Source organism: Schistocerca nitens, chromosome 8 (genome assembly GCF_023898315.1).
Source record: "Schistocerca nitens isolate TAMUIC-IGC-003100 chromosome 8, iqSchNite1.1, whole genome shotgun sequence".
NCBI classification, from domain to species: domain Eukaryota; kingdom Metazoa; phylum Arthropoda; class Insecta; order Orthoptera; family Acrididae; genus Schistocerca; species Schistocerca nitens.
Genome location: NC_064621.1, coordinates 244,466,037 through 244,489,465, shown reverse-complemented (window position 1 = coordinate 244,489,465; position 23,429 = coordinate 244,466,037). Strand labels below are relative to the sequence as shown.

The 23,429-nt window shown below is 43.3% G+C and overlaps 1 protein-coding gene across 1 annotated transcript in view; it reads right to left on the bottom strand.

Moving 5' to 3' along the window:
* Positions 1-11,405, bottom strand: part of LOC126199502 (uncharacterized) — an 87,025-nt gene extending 75,620 nt beyond the window's left edge. Inside the window, exon 1 of the mRNA XM_049936425.1 lies at positions 11,259-11,405. Coding sequence (XP_049792382.1) covers positions 11,259-11,405 — 147 coding nt within the window. The remainder of the gene's footprint in view (positions 1-11,258) is intronic.
* Positions 11,406-23,429: the final 12,024 nt, after the last annotated feature.

Genomic DNA, 23,429 nt, shown 5'->3' with positions numbered 1-23,429 from the left:
AACTGCTGGTTGCCAAACTTGTGTGATATCACGCCCATTTTCGGTAATCCCTTCCCTTCACTCTACCGCAGATTACCCGATAAAGTGCCATTACAAATTGTTCAAACATACCTATGACATAATAGTGTCGATACATTGGCAATTTAGCGCAACGCTATTGCTTACGTCCTGCACATACAATAAGGGTATCAAAGAACTCATTCTTTCGACGCTCACTTCATCCTCCGTCCTTGATGGCTAAAATTATTAAGCGAATATTGCAGTGTAATACGTGCTCACTGAGATCAAATAAAGCAGGTTTGCTTCTTCATGACTCTGCGTTCTTTTAGAGACTTGGATACACCTGACTCACCATATTTCAGTATCGGGTTACCAACTCCTGTGAAGAGATCGCGACGGTGGCTATGGGAATGTACTCTATCAGTATTAAACATGGAATTGACTACACGCCCCTGAATTTAGCGCTCTGTGCGGACACTGTTGATGCTATTAGAATGTACACGTCTTATCAGCATACCGAGCACCAGAAAGGAACCATTGCTTGATCCGATCGGCCCTATCGTGCACCAAAAGATAATAATAGGTGTTCTCAGTGAACATCATTCGGCTTGGGTTCCGATACGTACGGACAGAATAGGAAGATCGCTTGCGGAAGTAACAGAAGAGGTCGATCTCACAGTACTGAACGATCTAACACCTACTCGGCTCACCAGACCAGGACTACGTGCCAGAGCGGTGGACATTTCCTTCTCATCGCCTACCATTGCGGTAGCTGCCACGTGGGAGGTACTGCTCGGACCATGATAAAAAACACTCCCATTTACAAGTGGAATTCTGCGAGTAGAAAAGCCGAGTGAAAAGCATATCAAGCGAAGGTTCCAGAGGAACTGAACAACTGTACTGAAGGCGACAACACCTGCAAAGACTATGCCAGTTTACTCCAAGTGGTGGAAAAAGCAGCCGATACCGCGATCCCACGCTGTACCATGTTCTGCAGGAGCAGCGCACTTTCACAAGTTTGGTAGGATGAAGAGTGTAACCCTGCTATTCCAGAACGGCGCAAAGCATGAAGATTTAAAATGATCACAACATTTGAACGCTATACACAATTCAGTAGTGTACAAGTGACAGTGAAGCATCTTTTGAAAAGGAAGAAAATGGGCAGCTGGAAAATCCTTTGTGAAAGTCTCAACGAAGCCAGTACAGTGATCAAATTTGGAATAAGATGAATCGTATGCGAACAACGTGCAACAGGTCTGATACGTTCTTCACACACTCAGTCGCTCGTTCTGACTACCATTTCACATTCGGTCGCGCCAGATTCAGTCGAAGACGATATGGAAAAGGATCTCCATAAGGCATTGGCACAGGTTACGAGTACCACTCCCGGACCGGACAACGTATCAGATTTGGTTGCTTCCGAAAATAGGAAAACAACTACTGCTCAAATTATAATACGTTCACTCATATTGATATCCCGGAGTTGAAAACTGGACGCATTGTGCCTCTTTACAAGAGTAGGAAGACGCAGGAAGAAACCACATCACAAGACCAATAAGATCACCGCCAGGCATCTGCAAAATGTTCTGAAGTATGGTTAAACACACAGTGGAATCGTGGCAAGAACATCAGAATAATTTCCTTCTAAACGGGCAGCACGGATTTAGAAAGGGGCGATGCATTTATCATTCGCTTATCTTTTTAGTTACTGACCTCCAGACTTTCCTTAGTGACAACATTTACGTGCTGGCTGTTTATACGGACCTTACCAAAGTCTATGACTGTGTACTGTTCCGACAATTATCATAGCAGATGGAGAAACTTTGCATGCCTAATATGTTTATCCGAAATCTATACCAATTGCTGAATAGCACAGCATTAATTTTACGACAAGCTGAGTGATAAATATGGCCCTGGAACACGAGCAAAGTTTTGTCGCATTGTTCCATCTTATTTCCACTATTAATTTCATTTTTTACCACTGTGGTCTACATTCACTTCTTCCAAACAGTATCAAAGTGATACCATATGCAGACGGCCTCTTCTTCTACACTACAAGTGTGAGCCTCATGGCATTTCAAATTCAGATATATCTTGCTATGGAGAAGTTTCAGGATTAAATGCATCGGAATTTCTTGAAAATATCACCAGCCAAATCCATGGCTTGCGTTTGCACGCGACACAGATCGCAAGCACTAAGAACGACATTACTGGGCTCTTTCCGTATACCATTTCGAACAAGCTGTCCAGTACCTTGGTCTCTATTCGACCGGAAGCTCACTTGGTTCACGCATGTGCAACACAACCTACAGAAAAGTGAAAAGGTATTTAATATTATGTATTCAATTATGGGAGGTTGATGGGTTGCCGACCCAAGTGTATGACACTTAGGTAACAAAAGTCATGGCATAGCGATATGTATATATACAGATGGCGGTACTACCGCACACACTAAGTATAAAAGGGTAGTGCATTGGTGAAGCTGTCATTTGTACTCAGGTGATTCATGTCGAAAGGTTTACGTCGTGATTATGGCCGCACGACGAAAATTAAAACACTCTAAACGTGGAATGGTAGTTGGAGCTAGGCGCGTGGGACATTACATTTCGGAAGTCGTTAGGGAATTCAATATTCTTCGATCAACATTTTCAAGAGCGGCCGAGAATACCAAATTTCAGGCATCACCTATCAGCACGGACAACGCAATTGCCGGCAGCATTCACTTAATGACCAAGAGCAGCGGCATTTGCGTAGAGTTGTCAGTTCCAATAGACAAGCAACACTGTTTGAAAAAGCACAGAAATCACTATGGGACGAACGTATCCGTTAGGATAGTGCGGCGAAATTTGGCGTCAGAGGGCTTTGGCAGCAGACGACCGACGCGAGTGCCTTTGCTAACAGCACAGCATCGTCTGCAGAGCCTCTCCTTGGCTCTCGTCCATATCGCTTGGACCCTAGACCACTGAAAAACCGTGGCCTCGTCAGATGAGGCCGTGTTTCAACCGGTAACAGCCGATGGTAGGGTTCGATCGTCACTCAGCACGAAGCCATGAACTTAATTTGTCAACAAAGCAATTTGCAAGCTGTTGGTGGATTCACAATGGTGTGCGCTGTGTTTATATTTAATAGACTGGATCCTCTGGTCCAACTGAACTGATCATTGACTGGAAATAGTTATGTTCGGCTACTTGGGGACGATTGACAGCCATTCATGGACTTCATGTTCTCAAACAAAGATGGAATTTTTAGGCACCATGTCACCGGATCACAATTGATCGCATTGAAGAACTTTTTGGACGGTTCGAAAGAATGATTTGTGTGGCCACACAGATCGCCCGATATGAATCTCATCGAACATTTATGGGATACAATCGAGACGTCAGCTCATGTACAAAACCCTGCACCGGCAACACTTTCGCGATTATGGACCGATACAGAGGCAGCACGGCTCAAAATTTCTGCAGGGGTCTTCCAACAACTAGTTGAATCCACGCCACGTCCATTTGCTATACTGCACCGGGCAAAAGAAGATCCCACGCGATATTAGGAAATATCCCATGACTTTTGTCACCTCAGTGTGTGATTCTATATCGTACACTAATCCAGGAATATATGGACTACAGCTGCTTCTGCTATGTTTTGGCCGTTGATTCTGCCCTACTAACGCATGACAGATGACAGTACAAAGCGATCAGATGCTGCTTCGGTGAGCAGTACGAATGTTCTTCTTGTCGAAGCTAATGAGTCTCCACTCGAACTCAGACGACAGTATACGGGCTCAAAATATCTACTCAAACGTGCACAATTTGGGCAAGATCCTTTGATTTTGAGAATTCAGGTGTTGGCAGATAATGTGTTTTACTAGTAGCTAATGGCTTTTATAAAGAGAATTCCACCATTAGCGTATGTCGTTTACGATATTTCGCCATGGTGTCACCGAATTGAAACAGTTTCGCATCATCTGTGCTTCATGACACATTACAAGAATATTTCCTGAACATTTTTGTATACGATACATCAAAACCAGACCATTGTGAGACCTTCAAATAATATTTTGGATGTTGACGTGTGACTATCAAATTTCGCGGCTATGCATATACTGCCACAGTTCAGCATTTATATCTTGGGAACTACACAGTCTGTAAGGCTGTGAATTACTTTGTTTTGTGCCTACTGCTACGTCTCAGAAGTTGGCATTACGAATAAACAAATCAGTCCTTTGTTTATGATACTAGTTTTCGTTGAAAGTGGTGTGATTATGGGCTATTTTTGTAGTAAGCTAACTTCTATTGCTTTTTATACGTAAATAAAATGACTAAGTGTAAAAGTAACTTCAAGAAACGAAAACTTGCGGGTAACATGTGAGACCCTCATTTTCTTCTGAAAAGCTATGTCATGCTTTCTGTCCACCTCCACCAAACACTTGGTGTAAATATAGGCAACCTGAATTTTCTGGCACCCTGCATGAATTTACACATAAACATTCTCTTCCTTTGGCAGTGATGGAGGCAATCGAACCTATTTACAGAGACTTGGCAGATCCTGAGCTACTAAAGAAGTATTTACATGGGAAGACCCAGAATGTGAATGAGTCCTTCAATAATGTTGTGTGATGCCGTGTGCCTAAAAATGTATTTGTTGGCCTTATGACTCTATAAAGTTAGCAGTGTCTGATGCTGTAATAACTTTTAATGGTGGGAACTAAGAAAGACTTAAGGTTCTGGAGAAGTTAGGGGTATGATTTGGACAGAACACAGCTAAAGGACTGCGGGAACTGGATGAGCTTCAGATACGTGAAGCAGAGTTAGCCGCTCAGCAAATGACGAGAGAAGCAAGAAAGAAAAGGAGGAGGCAAGCACTGGGCTGTTGTCACACTGGAGAAGACACGGACTATGGGCCAGGGCAATTCTAGTGCATAAAAGACTCAGAAATGAAAGTCTGTACAAGAATTTGTAATATAAAAGTTTTAAACCTTAGTATCTCAGAACTACGTTTTTTGCAGTAAATGACCAGTTTTCTTAAAAAGGACTGATGTTAGAGACATGAAATTTTCACAGCATGCTAAGTTTGAGATTCAACACATATGGAACTAGAATAATTAAAATATCCTGAGTTGTTTTGATTTTATGTTCAGTTATTTACAAAATTCTGTCAAAAATTGAGTGTTTGAAAAAAATAACATGCCCCACAATACAATTTTAGTAATAATTCTAGCTCAGTGTACCTAGAAAGGTGCATCAATAATTATGGAAAACTGTAAGTTGGTATCTTAAAAAGTTTCCAAGATAATGGATCACAAAATTTGATAATTTAACATTGGCGGCATAGGACATACAACGTCCCCTTAAAAGTTTTCTGATTGGTCAGGGGGCGTCACTTATCAGAGGGAAAGAAAGGGGTGTGACTTAGGAACGGCGCATGGTTTCCTCTTGATATACACTCCTGGAAATGGAAAAAAGAACACATTGACACCGGTGTGTCAGACCCACCATACTTGCTCCGGACACTGCGAGAGGGCTGTACAAGCAATGATCACACGCACGGCACAGCGGACACACCAGGAACCGCGGTGTTGGCCGTCGAATGGCGCTAGCTGCGCAGCATTTGTGCACCGCCGCCGTCAGTGTCAGCCAGTTTGCCGTGGCATACGGAGCTCCATCGCAGTCTTTAACACTGGTAGCATGCCGCGACAGCGTGGACGTGAACCGTATGTGCAGTTGACGGACTTTGAGCGAGGGCGTATAGTGGGCATGCGGGAGGCCGGGTGGACGTACCGCCGAATTGCTCAACACGTGGGGCGTGAGGTCTCCACAGTACATCGATGTTGTCGCCAGTGGTCGGCGGAAGGTGCACGTGCCCGTCGACCTGGGACCGGACCGCAGCGACGCACGGATGCACGCCAAGACCGTAGGATCCTACGCAGTGCCGTAGGGGACCGCACCGCCACTTCCCAGCAAATTAGGGACACTGTTGCTCCTGGGGTATCGGCGAGGACCATTCGCAACCGTCTCCATGAAGCTGGGTACGGTCCCGCACACCGTTAGGCCGTCTTCCGCTCACGCCCCAACATCGTGCAGCCCGCCTCCAGTGGTGTCGCGACAGGCGTGAATGGAGGGACGAATGGAGACGTGTCGTCTTCAGCGATGAGAGTCGCTTCTGCCTTGGTGCCAATGATGGTCGTATGCGTGTTTGGCGCCGTGCAGGTGAGCGCCACAATCAGGACTGCATACGACCGAGGCACACAGGGCCAACACCCGGCATCATGGTGTGGGGAGCGATCTCCTACACTGGCCGTACACCACTGGTGATCGTCGAGGGGACACTGAATAGTGCACGGTACATCCAAACCGTCATCGAATCCATCGTTCTACCATTCCTAGACCGGCAAGGGAACTTGCTGTTCCAACAGGACAATGCTCGTCCGCATGTATCCCGTGCCACCCAACGTGCTCTAGAAGGTGTAAGTCAACTACCCTGGCCAGCAAGATCTCCGGATCTGTCCCCCATTGAGCATGTTTGGGACTGGATGAAGCGTCGTCTCACGCGGTCTGCACGTCCAGCACGAACGCTGGTCCAACTGAGGCGCCAGGTGGAAATGGCATGGCAAGCCGTTCCACAGGACTACATCCAGCATCTCTACGATCGTCTCCATGGGAGAATAGCAGCCTGCATTGCTGCGAAAGGTGGATATACACTGTACTAGTGCCGACATTGTGCATGCTCTGTTGCCTGTGTCTATGTGCCTGTGGTTCTGTCAGTGTGATCATGTGATGTATCTGACCCCAGGAATGTGTCAATAAAGTTTCCCCTTCCTGGGACAATGAATTCACGGTGTTCTTATTTCAATTTCCAGGAGTGTACTTCGTCAAACGGCCGGTGTGCAGATTTGGCCCTGAGACGGTATTGCACTCCTACTTCCATGTTAATATTTCTCTTTTACAGAAACCATTTTAATGTTATCCTCTCTGTAACGACTATGCTCACTTATTTTGCTGTTCAAATATCAAAACTCATGTGCTCTTTTCCTAATCTAATTCCTTCAGTAGCCACGGATTTAGTTCGACTACGTTCCATTGTCTTTGTTTTACTTTTGTTGGCATTCATCTCATAACATTTTTCAAGATAGTATCATTTCGTTCAACTGATCTCTCAGGTTCCTTTCCGTCTCAGAATTAATATGCCTCTGGCAAACTTCAAAGTTTCATTTATTCTCCGTGATCTTTCATTCCCCCTCCAAATGTCTTCTTGCCGACAACTCAGAAAGGGAAGGTCATAAGATGTTGAACTGAAGGCAAGTCTGCTATTAGGAAGTCTCAGGACTGAGAAAGCAAATCAAAATGGTTCAAATGGCTCTGGGCACTATGGGACTTAACATCTATGGTCATCAGTCCCCTAGAACTTAGAACTACTTAAACCTAACTAACCTAAGGACATCACGCAACACCCAGTCATCACGAGGCAGAGAAAATTCCTGACCCCCCCTCCCCCTCCCCCGGGAATCGAACCCGGGAACCCGGGCACGGGAAGCGAGAACGCTACCGCACGACCACGAGCTGCGGACGAAAGCAAATCAGTCTTGCTATTAGAAAGATATAAAAATTTATGAAATGAAAAGATATTTACAAATAAAAACATAGGTTCCCGCATATGTAAATCTTACGTAAAAGAGCTGCTACAATTACAGTTTTAACGGCTAAATATTGCGTTTAGAAACTATTGACGGGTGTGGCCGCTGATTTTCAATCCTATGAATTTACATTATGATGACTTGCAGAAAAGCATGTAAGTAATGTCCACAATTTTATTAGTTTCAGTGCCGCAGTGAACATGAATATTTTAGTTTTTATATCCTTTGCTGATTTTTTGTCATCGTGCCTTAAACATCGACACACTCCAAGACCAAAAAGCGACGCACCACAGATTATCGGAATGGGACCAAAATCGGTGGATACGGTGTACATTTATAGACAAATAAATCATTACAATTTCAGAAAAATTGGAAGATTCAGTCAAGAGAAAGAAATCACAGCCTGAGCCACCTTGACCCTGATGCAAGCACTTATTCAGCTTGGCGTTGATTGACAGAGTTGTTGGACGGCCTCCTTGAGGGATATCGTGCCAAATTCTGTCCTTTTCCCGAGCTGGTTGGAGGGCCCTGTCCATAATGCACCAATTGGCGAGAGATCCGGTAACCTTGCTGGGCAAGGAAGGATATGCACGAAGACAAGCAGTAGAAACTCGTGACACGTACGGCGGGCATTATCTTGCTGAAATGGAAGTCCAGGATGGCTTGCCATGAAGGGCAATGTCGTCGACGAACCGTTATGCTGTAATGGGGCCCCAGACCATCAGGCTTGCTCGTCGGGCTTATGGCGGGCGACAGCCTATTTGGTATCCAACTTTTGCCTGGACCGTCTCCAGACACGTCTTCGCTGGCCATCGGGGCTAATCACTGAGGACAATTATCCTCCAGTCAATGAGGGTTCACCCGAAGACGTGGCTGGAGACCCCCCCCCTCCCCAGACAGTGGCGTGATACTAACCTGATTGTCTCCCACCATACGGCTCGACAACTGAGAGTGACGGTCTGGGTTGCCATTTTTTTTTTTTTTTCGTAGGTGGACACCTTTGGTTGTCATTCGCAGCACCCTTACAGCGCAGTATCACGCCGACGAAATTCTACGCACGGTTTTGTTGGCCTCCATGGTTAGCCACCCTGAGTTTACATTTCAGCTAGATAATGCCCGCCCACACATGGCAAGAGTTTCCTTGTCTACGTGCTTGCCAAACGCTACCTTGGCCAACAAGGTCGTCGGATCCAGAATGAGATTTTCACTCTGCAGCGGAGTGTGCGTTGATATGAAACTTCCTGGCAGAATAAAACTGTGTGCCAGACCGAGACTCGAACTCGGGACCTTTGCCTCTACAGAGTGGGCTACCTAAGCACGATCCATGCCCCGTCCTCGCAGCTTCAATTCTACCAGCAGTACCTCGTTTCCTATCTGCCAGGAGTGCTAGTTCTGCAAGGTTCGCAGAAGAGCTCCTGTGAAGTTCGGAAGGTAGGGGACGAGGTATTAGCAGAATAGAAGCTGTGAGGACGGGACGTGCTTGGGTAGCTTAGTCGGTAGAGCACTTGCCTATGAAAGGCAAAGGTACTGAGTTCGAGTCTCGGTCTGGCACACAATTTTAATCTGACAGGACGTTTCAAGGTCGTCGGATACCTCCCCAACTGACAATGTTTGTAGCATTATGGGCAGGGCTCTCCAACCAGTTCGGGATAATGACATTCTAACGCGCCAGTTGGACAGGGTTTGGCACGGTTGCTCTCAGGAGGACATCCAAAGACTCTGTCAACCAATACCAAGCCGAATAACTGGTTGCATAAGGTCCAGACATGGACTAACCGCCGGCCGGGGTGGCCGAGCGGTTCTAGGCGCTACAGCCCGGAACCGCGCGACCGCTACGGTCGCAGGTTCGAATCCTGCCTCGGGCATCGATGTGTGTGATTTTCTTAGGTTAGTTAGGTTTAAGTAGTTCTAAGTTCTAGGGTACTGATGACCTCACAAGTTAAGTCCCATAGTGCTCAGAGCCATTTGAACCATTTGTTTTTGGACCAACCCGTTACTGACTTACTGACTTTTTAAAGCTCTTTCTTTAAGAATAAATAATACAATTATTCTGAAACTGAAATAATTTGTTTGTCGTACATAACTGAAATAATTTGTTTGTCTTACATTTACATCACAACCTTCGATTTCTGTCTAATTCGGAAAATTCCATTGTGCTGAGTCTTTTTTTTTATTGCTTTAGAGTGTGCATTAATAAATTAAGTTACAGGTCTGAATCAGCGTGTTTTCTTTATAAAGGGTATGTAAAATGGGCAAACGAAATATCACTGTTTCAGCGTTTTCAAAACAACACGGAAGTGTTTTGTACTTCAGCTTTAATTATTTGTAACTTACAAAATAATAATAATCAATTCTTTGTTATGACGAACGAAAAGAAGTAAGCTTTTGGTTTCGTGTCCCATCAGTGAGGAACTCAGAATGTATGGAGCACAATAGCGAATTAGACGTGGGTATAGTAGTAAAATATCCTCACGTTATTTTGGGAAACGATCTAGACATTCGCCCTTATACCTTTTACTATTCTACAGGATACTTAAACCCCAACAGGTTTCCACAGTGGCTTTCTACGTCTCTAGTGTTATTCAAATGAATTAACTTGTCACGAATAAATTCCATGGATACACTCGGCTAAAATAATCTCCCAGAGATAAAAAAATCCTCGCAATTCGAGCCCTGAGATTCAATATAACATTTTCTACTTCTCAGCTTCTTGTCTGAACATGTGCGGAGTTAGAAGGAAACAGAGAGAACCAATGGCTGATCGAAACTGTGGCTTGAAGCTGTTGCCTTGCAGATGTTGGTTAAACCCCTGTATCAAGGGAAACTAAGTATAATGTTTACACTTGTTGCAATTGACTTCGAACTCAGTATTATCATGTAAGTTTGAAAGAAGGATATCAAATTGGCTTAAAAATTACTTTTGTTAAGGTTACAACTGCGGCGAAGAAATGCCCGTCGGTGACGAAATAGGTTAAGAAAAGATAAATTGGGGGGGGGGGGGGGATGTACGTTACAACTTCGCCACGTCGTTAGTGACACAGCACAAGCTTAGCCGCACCAGGCGATGAGAAAGTCGACTTTTGCAGGAATGAACGCAGCAGTCACCTTGTACGATTTCAAGGACTTACAGGCTGGACTGTCAACCAGTTTCTTCCTAAGGAGACTGCTTGTCAGGTTCAGGGTCGTAGCTACTAACCGCATATCCCACAGGAGGGGTTGGGATGGTCCTGAACATTTCGGACAGCACCTAGCAGTCTATTATTCAAAAACAGTCTTAATCGCATTTATTATTATTATACCGCCAACCGGTTTCAACCCGACGTAGGGCGTTTACACCATCGGTCGACTGCTGGTGGTGTCACTCCTGTCTACATAACGGCAGGAAACTATGTAGACAGGAGTGACACCACCAACAGTCGACCAATGGTGTAAACGCCCAGAAGATGACCCATACGTCGGGCTGAAACCGGTTGGTGGTATAATAATAATAAATGCGATTAAGACTGTTTTTGAATAATAGATTAATCATACTAATCGCTGCTTCATCTCCACAACCAAGTCGTCCAAAAACGTAGCAGTCTGCTGTAACACATGATAAATACCGGATACACATGTGCACCCATGGACAGACCTGCAGAAGGCGGTCCCCGTGGGCGGTGAGCTTCTGGACGAGGTAGGCCGCCAGGGGCACCTCCGCCCCCGCCACCTCCGCCTCAGTCAGCGGCGGGCCTCTCAGCACACAATGGCTGTCCTCCGCGCAGCTCCCGGCCGTGGCCATGCTGGACTACTGGCGGGGCAGCGCGGAGCTCACGCAAGTCTCACCAATCGTAGCCTTATCTCGAACGGTGAACTCCTACACTGATAACTGAGCTTACGTCGACTAACGCACTGCAGAATTTCTGCACTGTCACGGATAACGCTTGCTTCTGTGGAAAAAAAGTGAAACAAGTTTCCCGGCTGCGTGGCTTGGACAGAAGTACACGCTACACCGCTCCCTGCCCTGACCCTACCTAAAGCACCGAACTCATCTGTTAGTACACATGTGATTCGGCCTTACCTTCTCAGTCACAATGGAAGAGATCAGGCGTGATGAAATATTAAGGACGGAAGGGAGTAGCACAACTCTGTTTCAATAAGAGTCGACTACAGACTGAAATATGTATATTTTGACGAAAGACCTACAAATATATTAGTAATTAACACAATATTGAACAAGGTAAAAAATACACTGAAATAGGTGAAAAAATTTCCTCGATAATAGATATTATCGAGCAGTTAATGAAGAAAAACCATACAAAATGAAGAAATAAAACTTCTAATTAAGGGTGAGGGAAATACATGGTAGTAATATGTGGCAGAATATCTTAGCGGCTGCGTCTAGCCTTGTTGGACCGGATTCAATCTTAATTTAAAGTTCCCTTCGGAATTCCGGATGATCTGATTCTAGCAACTAGAGAGCAACAAGATCATTATTTCTTCGACTAACCGTCAATCTTTTCTTGGCCTTCTGGTGCCCGGGGCACTCTGTTAAAATATCTCGAGCTGCCACCTAAATACGACCATTTGGTGCAGAGACTTGTTGTAGCAGCCACGGAAACTTGGGTCCCAGCGAGACACAGTCTTGCGGTGGGAGGGGGGGCGGGGATTTTAAACATTGGATTTCGAAGAAAATGAAGGAAATAGCCAACTTTGCAGAGGGGTCCATTTTTTTTTTCAGTCATCAATCTTCTAAAAGGTTTGATGCGCCATTAACTCCACTCCTGCACCACCTTGCTCACTTCAGAGTCGTACTTGCGCCCTATGTTCTCAGTTATCTGCTGGATGTATTCCAGCCTCTGCCTTCCCCTACTGCTTTCACACTCTACAGTTCCCTCTAGGATGAAGGGGGTTATTTCCTAATACCTTAACAAATGACGTATCATCCTACCCCTTCTACTTGACAGTGTTTTCCATATGTTCCGTTCGCCCTCACTCCTTATCTTGTCAGTCATTTTCAAATTCCTACGTCTCTAGTGTTATTCAGATGAATTAACTTGTCACGAAGAAATTCCATGGATACACTCAGCTAAAATAATCTCCCAGAGATAAAAAATTCCTCACAGTTCGAGCCCTGATATTCAATATAACAGTTTCTAATTCTCAGCATCTTGGCTGAACATGTGCAGAGTTAGAAGGAATCAGAGAGAACGAAATTCCTGTAGCTCCACACCTCGAACGCTTGGATTCTTTTCTGTTCTGCTTTTCGCAGAGTCCATGATCCACAACTATACACTGCTGTGCTGCAAACGTACATTCTCCGAAATTTCTTCTCCAAATTAATGCATAAGTCTCTTCGCCAGGAACACCCTCTTTGGCTGTGGGGGTGTGCTTTTCCTGTCCTGCTTGCTTTTTTCATGGGTTATTTTGCTTCCAAACTAGCAGAATTCCTCAACTTCGTCTACGAAGTGACCACTAATTTGATGTTACGGTTCTCGCTATTCTCATTTCTGCTACTTCTCATCACTTTTGCCTTTTCCCACTTTACCCTCAATCCATATTTTATACTCATTGGACTGTTGATTCCAATCAACAGAACCTGTAATTCCTCTTCAAATCCACAGAAGATATCAATCTCGTAAACGAATCTTATCATTGACTCCTTTCACCATGGATTTTAATCCTACTCTTGAACCTTCCTTTAATTTCTGTCATTGCTTCTTCGATGTATAGATAGAACACTAGGCTTACTTAGTTATCGGTATTCCAAACTTACTGTTCCCTCTTGGTTCTTGTACATATTGTATAGCCTCGTCTTTTCCTGTATCTCGGTTTTACTTCTGTGTTTTTTCCGTTATCAACCACAAAATCAGATCTGCCTCTCTGGGGCTTTTACCTTGCCTGAAGTCAAACAAACCGTCATATAAAAAAATCCTTGATTTTCTTTTCCATTCTTCGTACATTATTCTAACACCAATATGGACGCATGAGATGTTAAGCTGATTGTGCGATAGCTGCAATTTGCATTAAAACGCTGTGAGATAAACTGACCATTTGGATGCAATTTAATAACTTTCGGATGCCTTGACCACAGTTTTCTATAATTTCCAAAATCACCCTACGGTTTTCAACATTCTTTCATGTCATTTTCAAAGGCAGTATTATATCAATCATACAGGATTGTTCAGTGGATACATTGTACTCCGTCAACATTCTAAAACACGAGATAAGTGCATAAGTGAAGGGATTATTTCAATAGTGGTACAAAACCATTTTTTTTTCATTGTGAGATACAGAGTCCTAAAGTTAAATGAGCGCTGAAAAATCTGCAGTTGAGATACCAGAAATATTCAAGCATATGGCTTCTTGCTAGAGATGAGCCTTTCTTTCTGTTTGTTTGGATCATTAGTTGCAGAAGCATTATAGGCAGAAAAGTGGAGGTAATGGACTTGTAACACTATTGAAATAAGCCCTTCAAGTGATTGTGTGACAGTTTTCGCTCCTATCTGCACTTGATATCTTCGGCACTACGTGGAGACATTTTTCCGAAAATCTGATGGTACATCTCCACTCACACGATTATACAGGGTGGTCAACTGATAGTGACCGGGCCAAATATCTCACGAAATAAGCATCAAACGAAAAAACTAAAAAGAACGAAACTCGTCTATCTTGAAGGGGGAAACCAGATGGCGCTATGGTTGGCCGCTAGATGGCGCTGCCATAGGTCAAACGGATCTCATCTGCGTTTTTTTTAATAGGAACCCCCATTTTTTAATTACATATTCTTGTAGTACCTAAATAAATATGAATGTTTTAGTTGGACCACTTTTTCGATCTGCAACAAATGATGATGCCCAAGTAGGTGTTTTAGCTGCTGTCGTGGCTAATCCGCACATCAGTAGCAGACAAATTGCGCGAGAATCGGGAATCTCAAAGACGTCGGTGTTGAGAATGCTATATCAACATCGATTGCACTCGTACCATATTTCTATGCACCAGGAATTGCATGGCGACGACTTTGAACGTCGTGTACAGTTCTGCCACTGGGCACAAGAGAAATTACGGGACGATGACAGATTTTTTGCACGCGTTATGTTTAGCGTCTAAGCGTCATTCACCAACAGCGGTAACGTAAACCGGCATAATATGCACTAATGGGCAACGAAAAATCCACGATGGCTGCGAGAAGTGGAACATCAGCGACCTTGGTGGGTTAATGTATGGTGCGGCATTATGGGAGGAAGGATAATTGGCCCCCATTTTATCGATGGCAATCTAAATGGTGCAATGTATGCTGATTTCCTACGTAATGTTCTACCGATGTTAGTACAAGATGTTTCACTGCATGACAGAATGGCGATGTACTTCCAACATGATGGATGTCCGGGACATAGCTCGCGTGCGGTTGAAGCAGTACTGAATAGCATATTTCATGACAGGTGGATTGGTCGTCGAAGCACCATACCACGGCCCGCACGTTCACCGGATCTGACGTCCCCGGATTTCTTTCCGTGGGGAAAGTTGAAGGATGTTTGCTATCGTGATCCACCAACAATGCCTGACAAGATGCGTCAGCGCATTGTCAATGCATGTGGGAACATTACGGAAGGCCAACTACTCGCTGTTGAGGGGAATGTCGTTACACGTATTGCCAAATGCATTGAGGTTGACGGACATCATTTTGAGCATTTATTGCATTAATGTGGTATTTACAGGTAATCACGCTGTAACAGGAAGCGTTCTCAGAAATGATAAGTTCACAGAGGTACATGTATCGCATTGGAACAACCGAAATAACATGTTCAAACGTACCTACGTTCTGTATTTTAATTTAAAAAACTTAACCTGTTACCAACTGTTCGTCTAAAATTGTGAGCCATATGTTTATGACTATTACAGCACCATCTAGCACAAAGCGAAAAAAGTGGTCCAACTAAAACTTTCATATTTCTTCACGTACTACACGAATATGTAATAAAAAAATGGGAGTTCTTATTTTTAAAAAACGTAGTTGATATCCGTTTGACCTATGGCAGCGCAATCTAGCGGGCCAACCATAGTGCCATCTGGTTTCCCCCTTCAAGCTAGACAAGTTTCGTTCTTTGTAGTTTTTTCGTTTGACCCTTATTTCGTGAGATATTTGGCCCGGTCACTATCAATGGACCACCCTGTATACATCAACGTGAATAATCCTTTTTGTTAATTTTCCCTGTGATTTTAGAACTTCTGATGTAATGTTATCAATTACTTCTGCTTGACATGATCTCAAGGCTTCCAGAACTCTTTTAAATTCAATTTCTAGTATTGGAACCCAGTTTCTTCTTGTATCATCAGACAAGTCGTCCCCCTCATAGAATCCTTCAGTGTACTGTTTCCACGTATTCTGCTCCTTCCTCTGTGTTTAACAGTGGAATTACCATTGCACTCTGAATGTTACCAACATTTCTTTTAGTTTCACCGAAGGTTGCTTTGACATTTCTATATGCTGAGTCAGTCTTTCGGAGGGTCACTTATTTTTCGTTTTCTTCGTGTTTTTCCTGTAGCCATGTAGCCTTGGCTTCCCTTCACTTCATATTTATTCCATTTCTATGTGAATTATATTGATGTATTTCTGTTTTTTCCTGGACATATTCGTTCTTCCTAATTTCGTCGATCAGTTGCAGTACTTCTTTTGTTACCCGAGGTTTCTTCAGATTTACCTTCCCTGTACCTACATTGAAGTGAGAAAAGTCATGGGATACCTCCTAATATTATGTTGTATGTCTTTTGCCCGGCGTAATGCTACAATTCGTCGTCACATGGACTCAAGTCTTTGGGAGTCCCCTGCGGAAATATTTGGCTTTGATGCTTCTATAACTATCCACAACTGCAGAAGCGTTGCCAGTGCAGGATTTTTGTCCACAAACTGAGCTTTAGATTATGTTCCATAAGTGTTTGATGGGATTCGTGTCGGACGATCTAGGTGGCCAAGTCATTCATTCGAACTGTCCTGAATATTCTTCAAATCAATCGCGAACAACTGTGGCCAAGTGACATGACATCGTCCTTCGGAAGATGAACTCCATGAATGGCTGCAGATGGTCTCCAAGTAGCTGAACATAACCATTTCCAGTCAATGATCGGTTGAGATGGAACAGAGAATCCAGTCTATTCAACGTAAACACAACCCACACCATAATGGAGCAACCACCAGCTTTAATAGTGCCTTGTTGACAACTTGGATCCATGGCCTCGTGAGTTCTACGCCAGACTCGAACCCTACCATCAGTTCTTACCGACTGAAATCGGGACTCATCTGACCACATCATGGTTTTCCAGTCGTCGAGGGTCCAATCGGTATGGTCACGTGGCAAGGCAATGTCGTGCTGTTAGCAAAGCAGTCATTCCATGTTATCTCACCGTGGCCTCCTTGCTCAGCCACTTCAGTTTTCGTTAAAATTTTATGTGAACATTCGCACATGTCCTCAATGAACGTTGGTAAGGTTTTACTTTCGTCGAAACAATAGTGGCCGAGATACTGTCATTTATTTTATTCCACGCGCTACGTCACGCAAAGTGACCGTGAATATCTGGCTACTTTGAGCTATTATATCTCTGACAATATTCTGTTAAAAGAAATGAAATTTGGCCATCTTGTACTGATTTATGCGTTCCCTTAATAATAACAATGAAAATAATTTTAACAGCGACATTCAGCTACAAAACTGTCAGGAAAGTCTCCAGAAAATACATCCAAGTTCGGCTTTTTATATTTCAGGGGCTAAAGATATGACGAAAGAGAATCTTGGAAAGTGGTAACCTAACGACACAAGGCTCTCAAATATTAAGTTTCATTTATGCCCCTCTTTTTAATACTGATTAAATTAAATGCAGATTTGAAGATATGTAAAAAAGTAATAAATTCAGTATTTTCTACCTAACTTTGCAAAAACCTGTATTCTATAAAACTCTCCAATCTGCGCTCATTATAAAGAACATGGTCTGAAGCGGAAAACAAAGTGTATTAGATTATCCAAAGAGCGCTAACAATGATAGATAATTTGAATCGAATTTTAGTGCAAAATTCGCGGCCCAAGAAAAAACGTAATTTTCGTTACGGCAGAATCTTCTCACGAAATTTAAATCACCAACTTACTCCTTCGAATCCGAAAATATTTTGTTAACGCCAACCAACTTAGGGAGAAAATATCATACTAATAAAATAAGGGAAATCAGAGCTCGCACGGAAAGGTACCGGTGTTCGTTTTTTCCGAGTTCTGTTCGAGATTGGAATATCATACAATTACTCTGAAAGTGGTTCGATGAACCCTCTGCCAAGCATTTTAGTGTGATCTGTAGAGTATCCCTTTAGATGCAGATGTAGATGTAGACATAGATGATTTATTGTGAGACAGTGAAAACAGGGTAAATGTGACACTTCTTTTACAAATACCGTTTTATATTACAGCTGCAAGACCAGTCTCATTCGAAACAATATTTTCAGATCGCACAGAATAATGCTTTCATTTTCAACATTGACTAAGAAAGCTACATAAACTGAGGCAAAGCAGCCGGAAAAATCGCATCGCGAATAAATTTTTAACTTTGGTTTCTTATATCTCGTTGATTAAAGGCATGATAAACATGACACTTTACACACAACTTAGTAATGTAAAGTTCCCTAGTACAAAATATAATTCACGTACTGCATTCCAAATTTCCATAAAATCAGTTCAAACCTGATTTCCGCAAAAATTACAAAAATAGATCACATTCAATTTGCTTTTAAAAAATTGGTCTTTCATAACTGATTTCAAACTAATCGTAGTTGGAAAGGGCATGTTTTGAGACATCAGGAAAATCACTTTTGATTTTCTACTGTATGCTAACAGTATCTGAAAATGACGGACAAATTTGAGGCAAAGTATCACGGCAACAGGCTACATTGCAGCAACCTGGTGTCCGTGTTTGATTACATACGGTATCTATTTTTAAAATGACAAGTAGTATCTCACTATATTGTGTTGGTTCATGGTGATATTGTCACTACCCCTTCACGGACATGAACCGCAACCTCATCGCCAAAGGGGTCGCGCAGTATCAGCCATGAGTGGGTTTCTTCATCCAGGTTTCTAAGCCTGTAATTTTATTTCTTAATATGCATTCCAAAATCTTGTGGTGATACCTGTCTGCTTACAAAGCCATTTGCTAAGTATATTATCTCGGTTTTCCAAATCTGTAGGATTATCTCACATAGGTGGCAAGCAAAAAGTAATATCAATTTTGATTTTAATCTTCTCAACATAGCAGTTAAATTTTTTCGAAATATTTGAGTCACTTTCTTCAGCTCATTTTCTTGAAATGTCGGCCAGATAATGGTATAGAAGGAAAACGGTGGGAGGAGATGAGGTGGTGTTCCGGTACCCAACAAGTATCCTGTCTTTCGGACCAATAAAGTGAATGAGCCGGGCGTTGACGATACATAAATTTTATCAGAGTATCATTTTGTCCCGTTGATATGTGAATAATGTTGCCAATTGAATATTAATTATCACACATACAGGCGATTTAAGGACCAGGTAACAACTCCGTCAATTTCAGATTTAGCATGGCTGCGCTAGATACTTCAACGACAAAATTTGTTTTACCATGGAAAACTTTGCTGATACAAACAGAGCTCGTGTCAAGTGACCTAGTAGATAGTGTCGGAAGTTCCATGCGGCTTTTCGCGGATGATGCTGTAGTATACAGAGAAGTTGCAGCATTAGAAAATTGCAGCGAAATGCAGGAACATCTGCAGCGGATAGGCACTTGGTGCAGGGAGTGGTAACTGACCCTTAACATAGACAAATGTAATGTATTGCGAATACATAGAAAGAAAGATCCTTTATTGTATGATTATATGATAGCGGAACAAACACTGGTAGCAGTTACTTCTGTAAAATATCTGGGAGTATGCGTGCGGAACGATTTGAAGTGGAATGATCATACAAAATTAATTGTTGGTAGGACGGGTGCCAGGTTGAGATTCATTGGTAGAGTCCTTAGAAAATGTAGTCCATCAACAAAGGAGGTGGCTTACAAAACACTCGTTCGACCTATACTTGAATATTGGTCATCAGTGTGGGATCCATACCAGGTCGAGTTGACAGAGGAGATAGAGAAGATCCAAAGAAGAGCGGCACGTTTCGTCACAGGGTTATTGGGTAAGCGTGATAGCGTTACGGAGATGTTTAGCAAACTCAAGTGGCAGACTCTGCAAGAGAGGCGCTCTGCAACGCGGTGTAGCTTGCTGTCCAGGTTTCGAGAGGGTGCGTTTCTGTATGAGGTATCGAATATATTGCTTCCCCCTACTTATACCTCCCGAGGAGATCACGAATGTAAAATTAGAGAGATTCGAGCACGCACGGGGGCTTTTCGGCAGTCGGTCTTCCCGCGAAACATACGCGACTGGAACAGGGAAGGGAGGTGATGGCAGTGGCACGTAAGGTGCCCTCCGCCACACACCATTGGGTGGCTTGCGGAGTATACATGTAGATGTAGATGTAGAAGTGGTATAAATTGACGATGTTCTTTCATACCGGCAAACGTGCTGATTTCTCACCATCTTAATTCTTGAAACTTTTATTTTCTTCGCTTCCTTGTTTTGGAACATAAGTTGTAATTGGTACTGGTCGTAAAAGTAGAACAGATCTTTCGGCTTCAGTGTTTGATTTGCTGGTAGCCTTTATAGACTTGCGTGAGTAGCCAGTCGCTTGGTTGTGCCACCAACCCGATGACTCGGAGATTTTTCGTGGCTAGTACCAACAGTTCGCCATTCCGTATGTGCTGAAATAGTAGTATTTTTTTGTTTTTTGCTACATCGACTATCAAAAATTTTTATATTGTGCAACTGGGACGTCACTGAAATAATATATTTTTGTGATTTTTGGTTTGAGTCCACAAAAAGTCAATCAATTTTCGAATAAACCCGTGTACATACACTGTATCCTGTTGCAAGTGATCTGAAATATTGCTACAACGAACAGTCTGTAACATGCCTTCGTTGATATAATAAGGTACAAAAAGATATAATGTAGCTTAAGAATTTTCCCAGCGAAACGCCTGAGCAGCGTCTTGAACATAAAACTAATAAATTTAAGAAGTGTTTGGAACCTAAATAATTAAGCAAATTATAGTCCTGGGGACCTGGATGAAGAAATCCACCCGCGGCTGGTACTGCGTAACCGCTATGGCGATGGGGCTGCTGATTCATGTTCTTGAACGATCAATAACGGACAATGTCACCAAGGACCAACGCAATATAATCAAATGTAAATGTTGTGTGACTAGGGCTTCCCGTCGGGTAGACCGTTCGCCGGGTGCAAGTCTTTCGATTTGACATCACTTCGGCGACTTGGAATGACGATGATTAGGACAACACAACACCCAGACCCTGAGAGGAGAAAATCTCCGAACCAGCCGGAAATCGAACACAGGCCCTTATGATTAACATTAATCTACATCTACATATACATCTACATGACTACTCTGCAATTCACATTTAAGTGCTTGGCAGAGGGTTCATCGAACCACAATCATACTATCTCTCTACCATTCCACTCTCGAACAGCGCGTGGGAAAAACGAACACATAAACCTTTCTGTCCGAGCTCTGATTTCTCTTATTTTATTTTGTTGATCATTCCTACCTATGTAGGTTGGGCTCAACAAAATATTTTCCCATTCGGAAGAGAAAGTTGGCGACTGAAATTTCTCAAATAGATCTCGCCGCGACGAAAAACGTCTTTGCTTTAATGACTTCCATCCCAACTCGCGTATCATATCTGCCACACTCTCTCCGTGATAATACAAAACGAGCTGCCCTTTTTTGCACCTTTTCGATGTCCTCCGTCAGTTCCACCTGGTAAGGATCCCAGACCGCGCAGCAATATTCTAACAGAGGACGAACGAGTGTAGTGTAAGCTGTCTCTTAAGTGGACTCGGTGCATCTTCTAAGTGTCCTGCCAATGAAACGCAACCTTTGGCTCGCCTTCCCCACAATATTATCTATGTGGTCTTTCCAATTTTAACACCCAGGTACTTAGTTGAATTGACAGCCTTGAGAATTGTACTATTTATCGAGTAATCGAATTCTAACGGAATTCTTTTGGAACTCATGTGGATCACCTCACAATTTTCGTTATTTAGCGTCAACTGCCACTTGCCACACCATACAGCAATCTTTTCTAAATCGCTTTGCAACTGATACTGGTCTTCGGATGGCCTTACTAGACGGTAAATTACAGCATCATCTGCGAACAACCTAAGAGAACTGCTCAGATTGTCACCCAGGTCATTTATATAGATCAGGAACAGCAGAGGTCCCAGGACGCTTCCCTGGGGAACACCTGATATCAATTCAGTTTTACTCGATGATTTGCCGTCTTATGTGTCAAAAGCTTTCCGGAAATCTAGATATACGGAATCAACTTGAGATCCTCTGTCGATAGCGGCCATTACTTCGTGCGAATAAAGAGCTAGCTGCGTTGCACAAGAACGATGTTTTCTGAAACCATGCTGATTACGTATCAATAGATCGTTCCCTTCGAGGTGACTCATAATGTTTGAATACAGTATATGCTCCAAAACCCTACTGCAAACCGACGTCAATGATATAGGTCTGTAGTTCGTTGGATTACTCCTAATACCCTTCTTAAACACTGCTGCGACCTGCGCAATTTTCCAATCTGTAGGTACAGATCTATCGGTGAGCGAGCGGTTGTATATGATTGCTTAGTAGGGAGCTATTGTATTCTGTCGCGCTGACCACTCAGCTACCGGGGTACACAATATAATCAAATATTAGCTGTAAATTTAAAAAACAGAAACATCACGCAACCAAATACGGACAACAGGTTACTGCAATGTAGCCTCTTTTTTTTTATTATTTCACTTCACTGACAATGCACTATGCCTAGACTGTGACGTTGCATTTCCCTTTTCAGATTTTCTAGGTTTCCCATTGCGTTCTTCTGACATTCCATTCCCGATTCGCAGAATGTTATCCCGTCTTTGGTTATATCCTCTCTTTCACTCGGTCACCTTCACTTCGGCAGTCCCTTCCCGGATATCCGAATGGGAGACGAGTCCGGTATCTTTTACCTATGGAGAGATCATCATGACACTTTTTCAGTTACAGGCCTCATATCTTGGGGATGGACATTATGTGTCTTTACGCAGTGGTTCTCATTGTCTTCTTCATCCTCATCCCGTTGGTCTTTACTGACTCCCCCAGCTTTTTAGAGGCAGTTTCCCAAACGAAGAGCAAGACAGTGCCCCGGCCCTCTGTTCACGTCTCCGTCCTCTCTGACAAGGCCGTTGTCAGAGCGAGGGTGGCTTCTTATGCCAGAAGTCTTCGGCCGCCACTGCCGACGACTTTTATCCGAAATGTAAACAGTGGCTGGGATCGAAGCCATCACCGATGACGCTGAAATTACAAATCAAAGACGCTACCTCCAGATAACGGGTTCAATCCATTTCTATATACATTTCCTTTCCCGTAAAGAATATGTTTCCCGTTTAACCATATACAATATTTATACACTAATGGCCATTAAAATTGCTACATCACGAAGGTGATGTGCTACATACGCGAAATTTAACCGACAGGAAGAAGATGCTGTGATATGCAAATGATTAGCTTTTCAGAGCATTCATACAACGTTGGCGCCGGTGGGGACACCTACAACGAGCTAACACGAGGAAAGTTTCCAACCGATTTCTCATACACGAACAGCAGTTGACTGGTGTTGCCTGGTGAAACTTCGTTGTGATGCCTCGTGTAAGGAGGAGAAATGTGTACC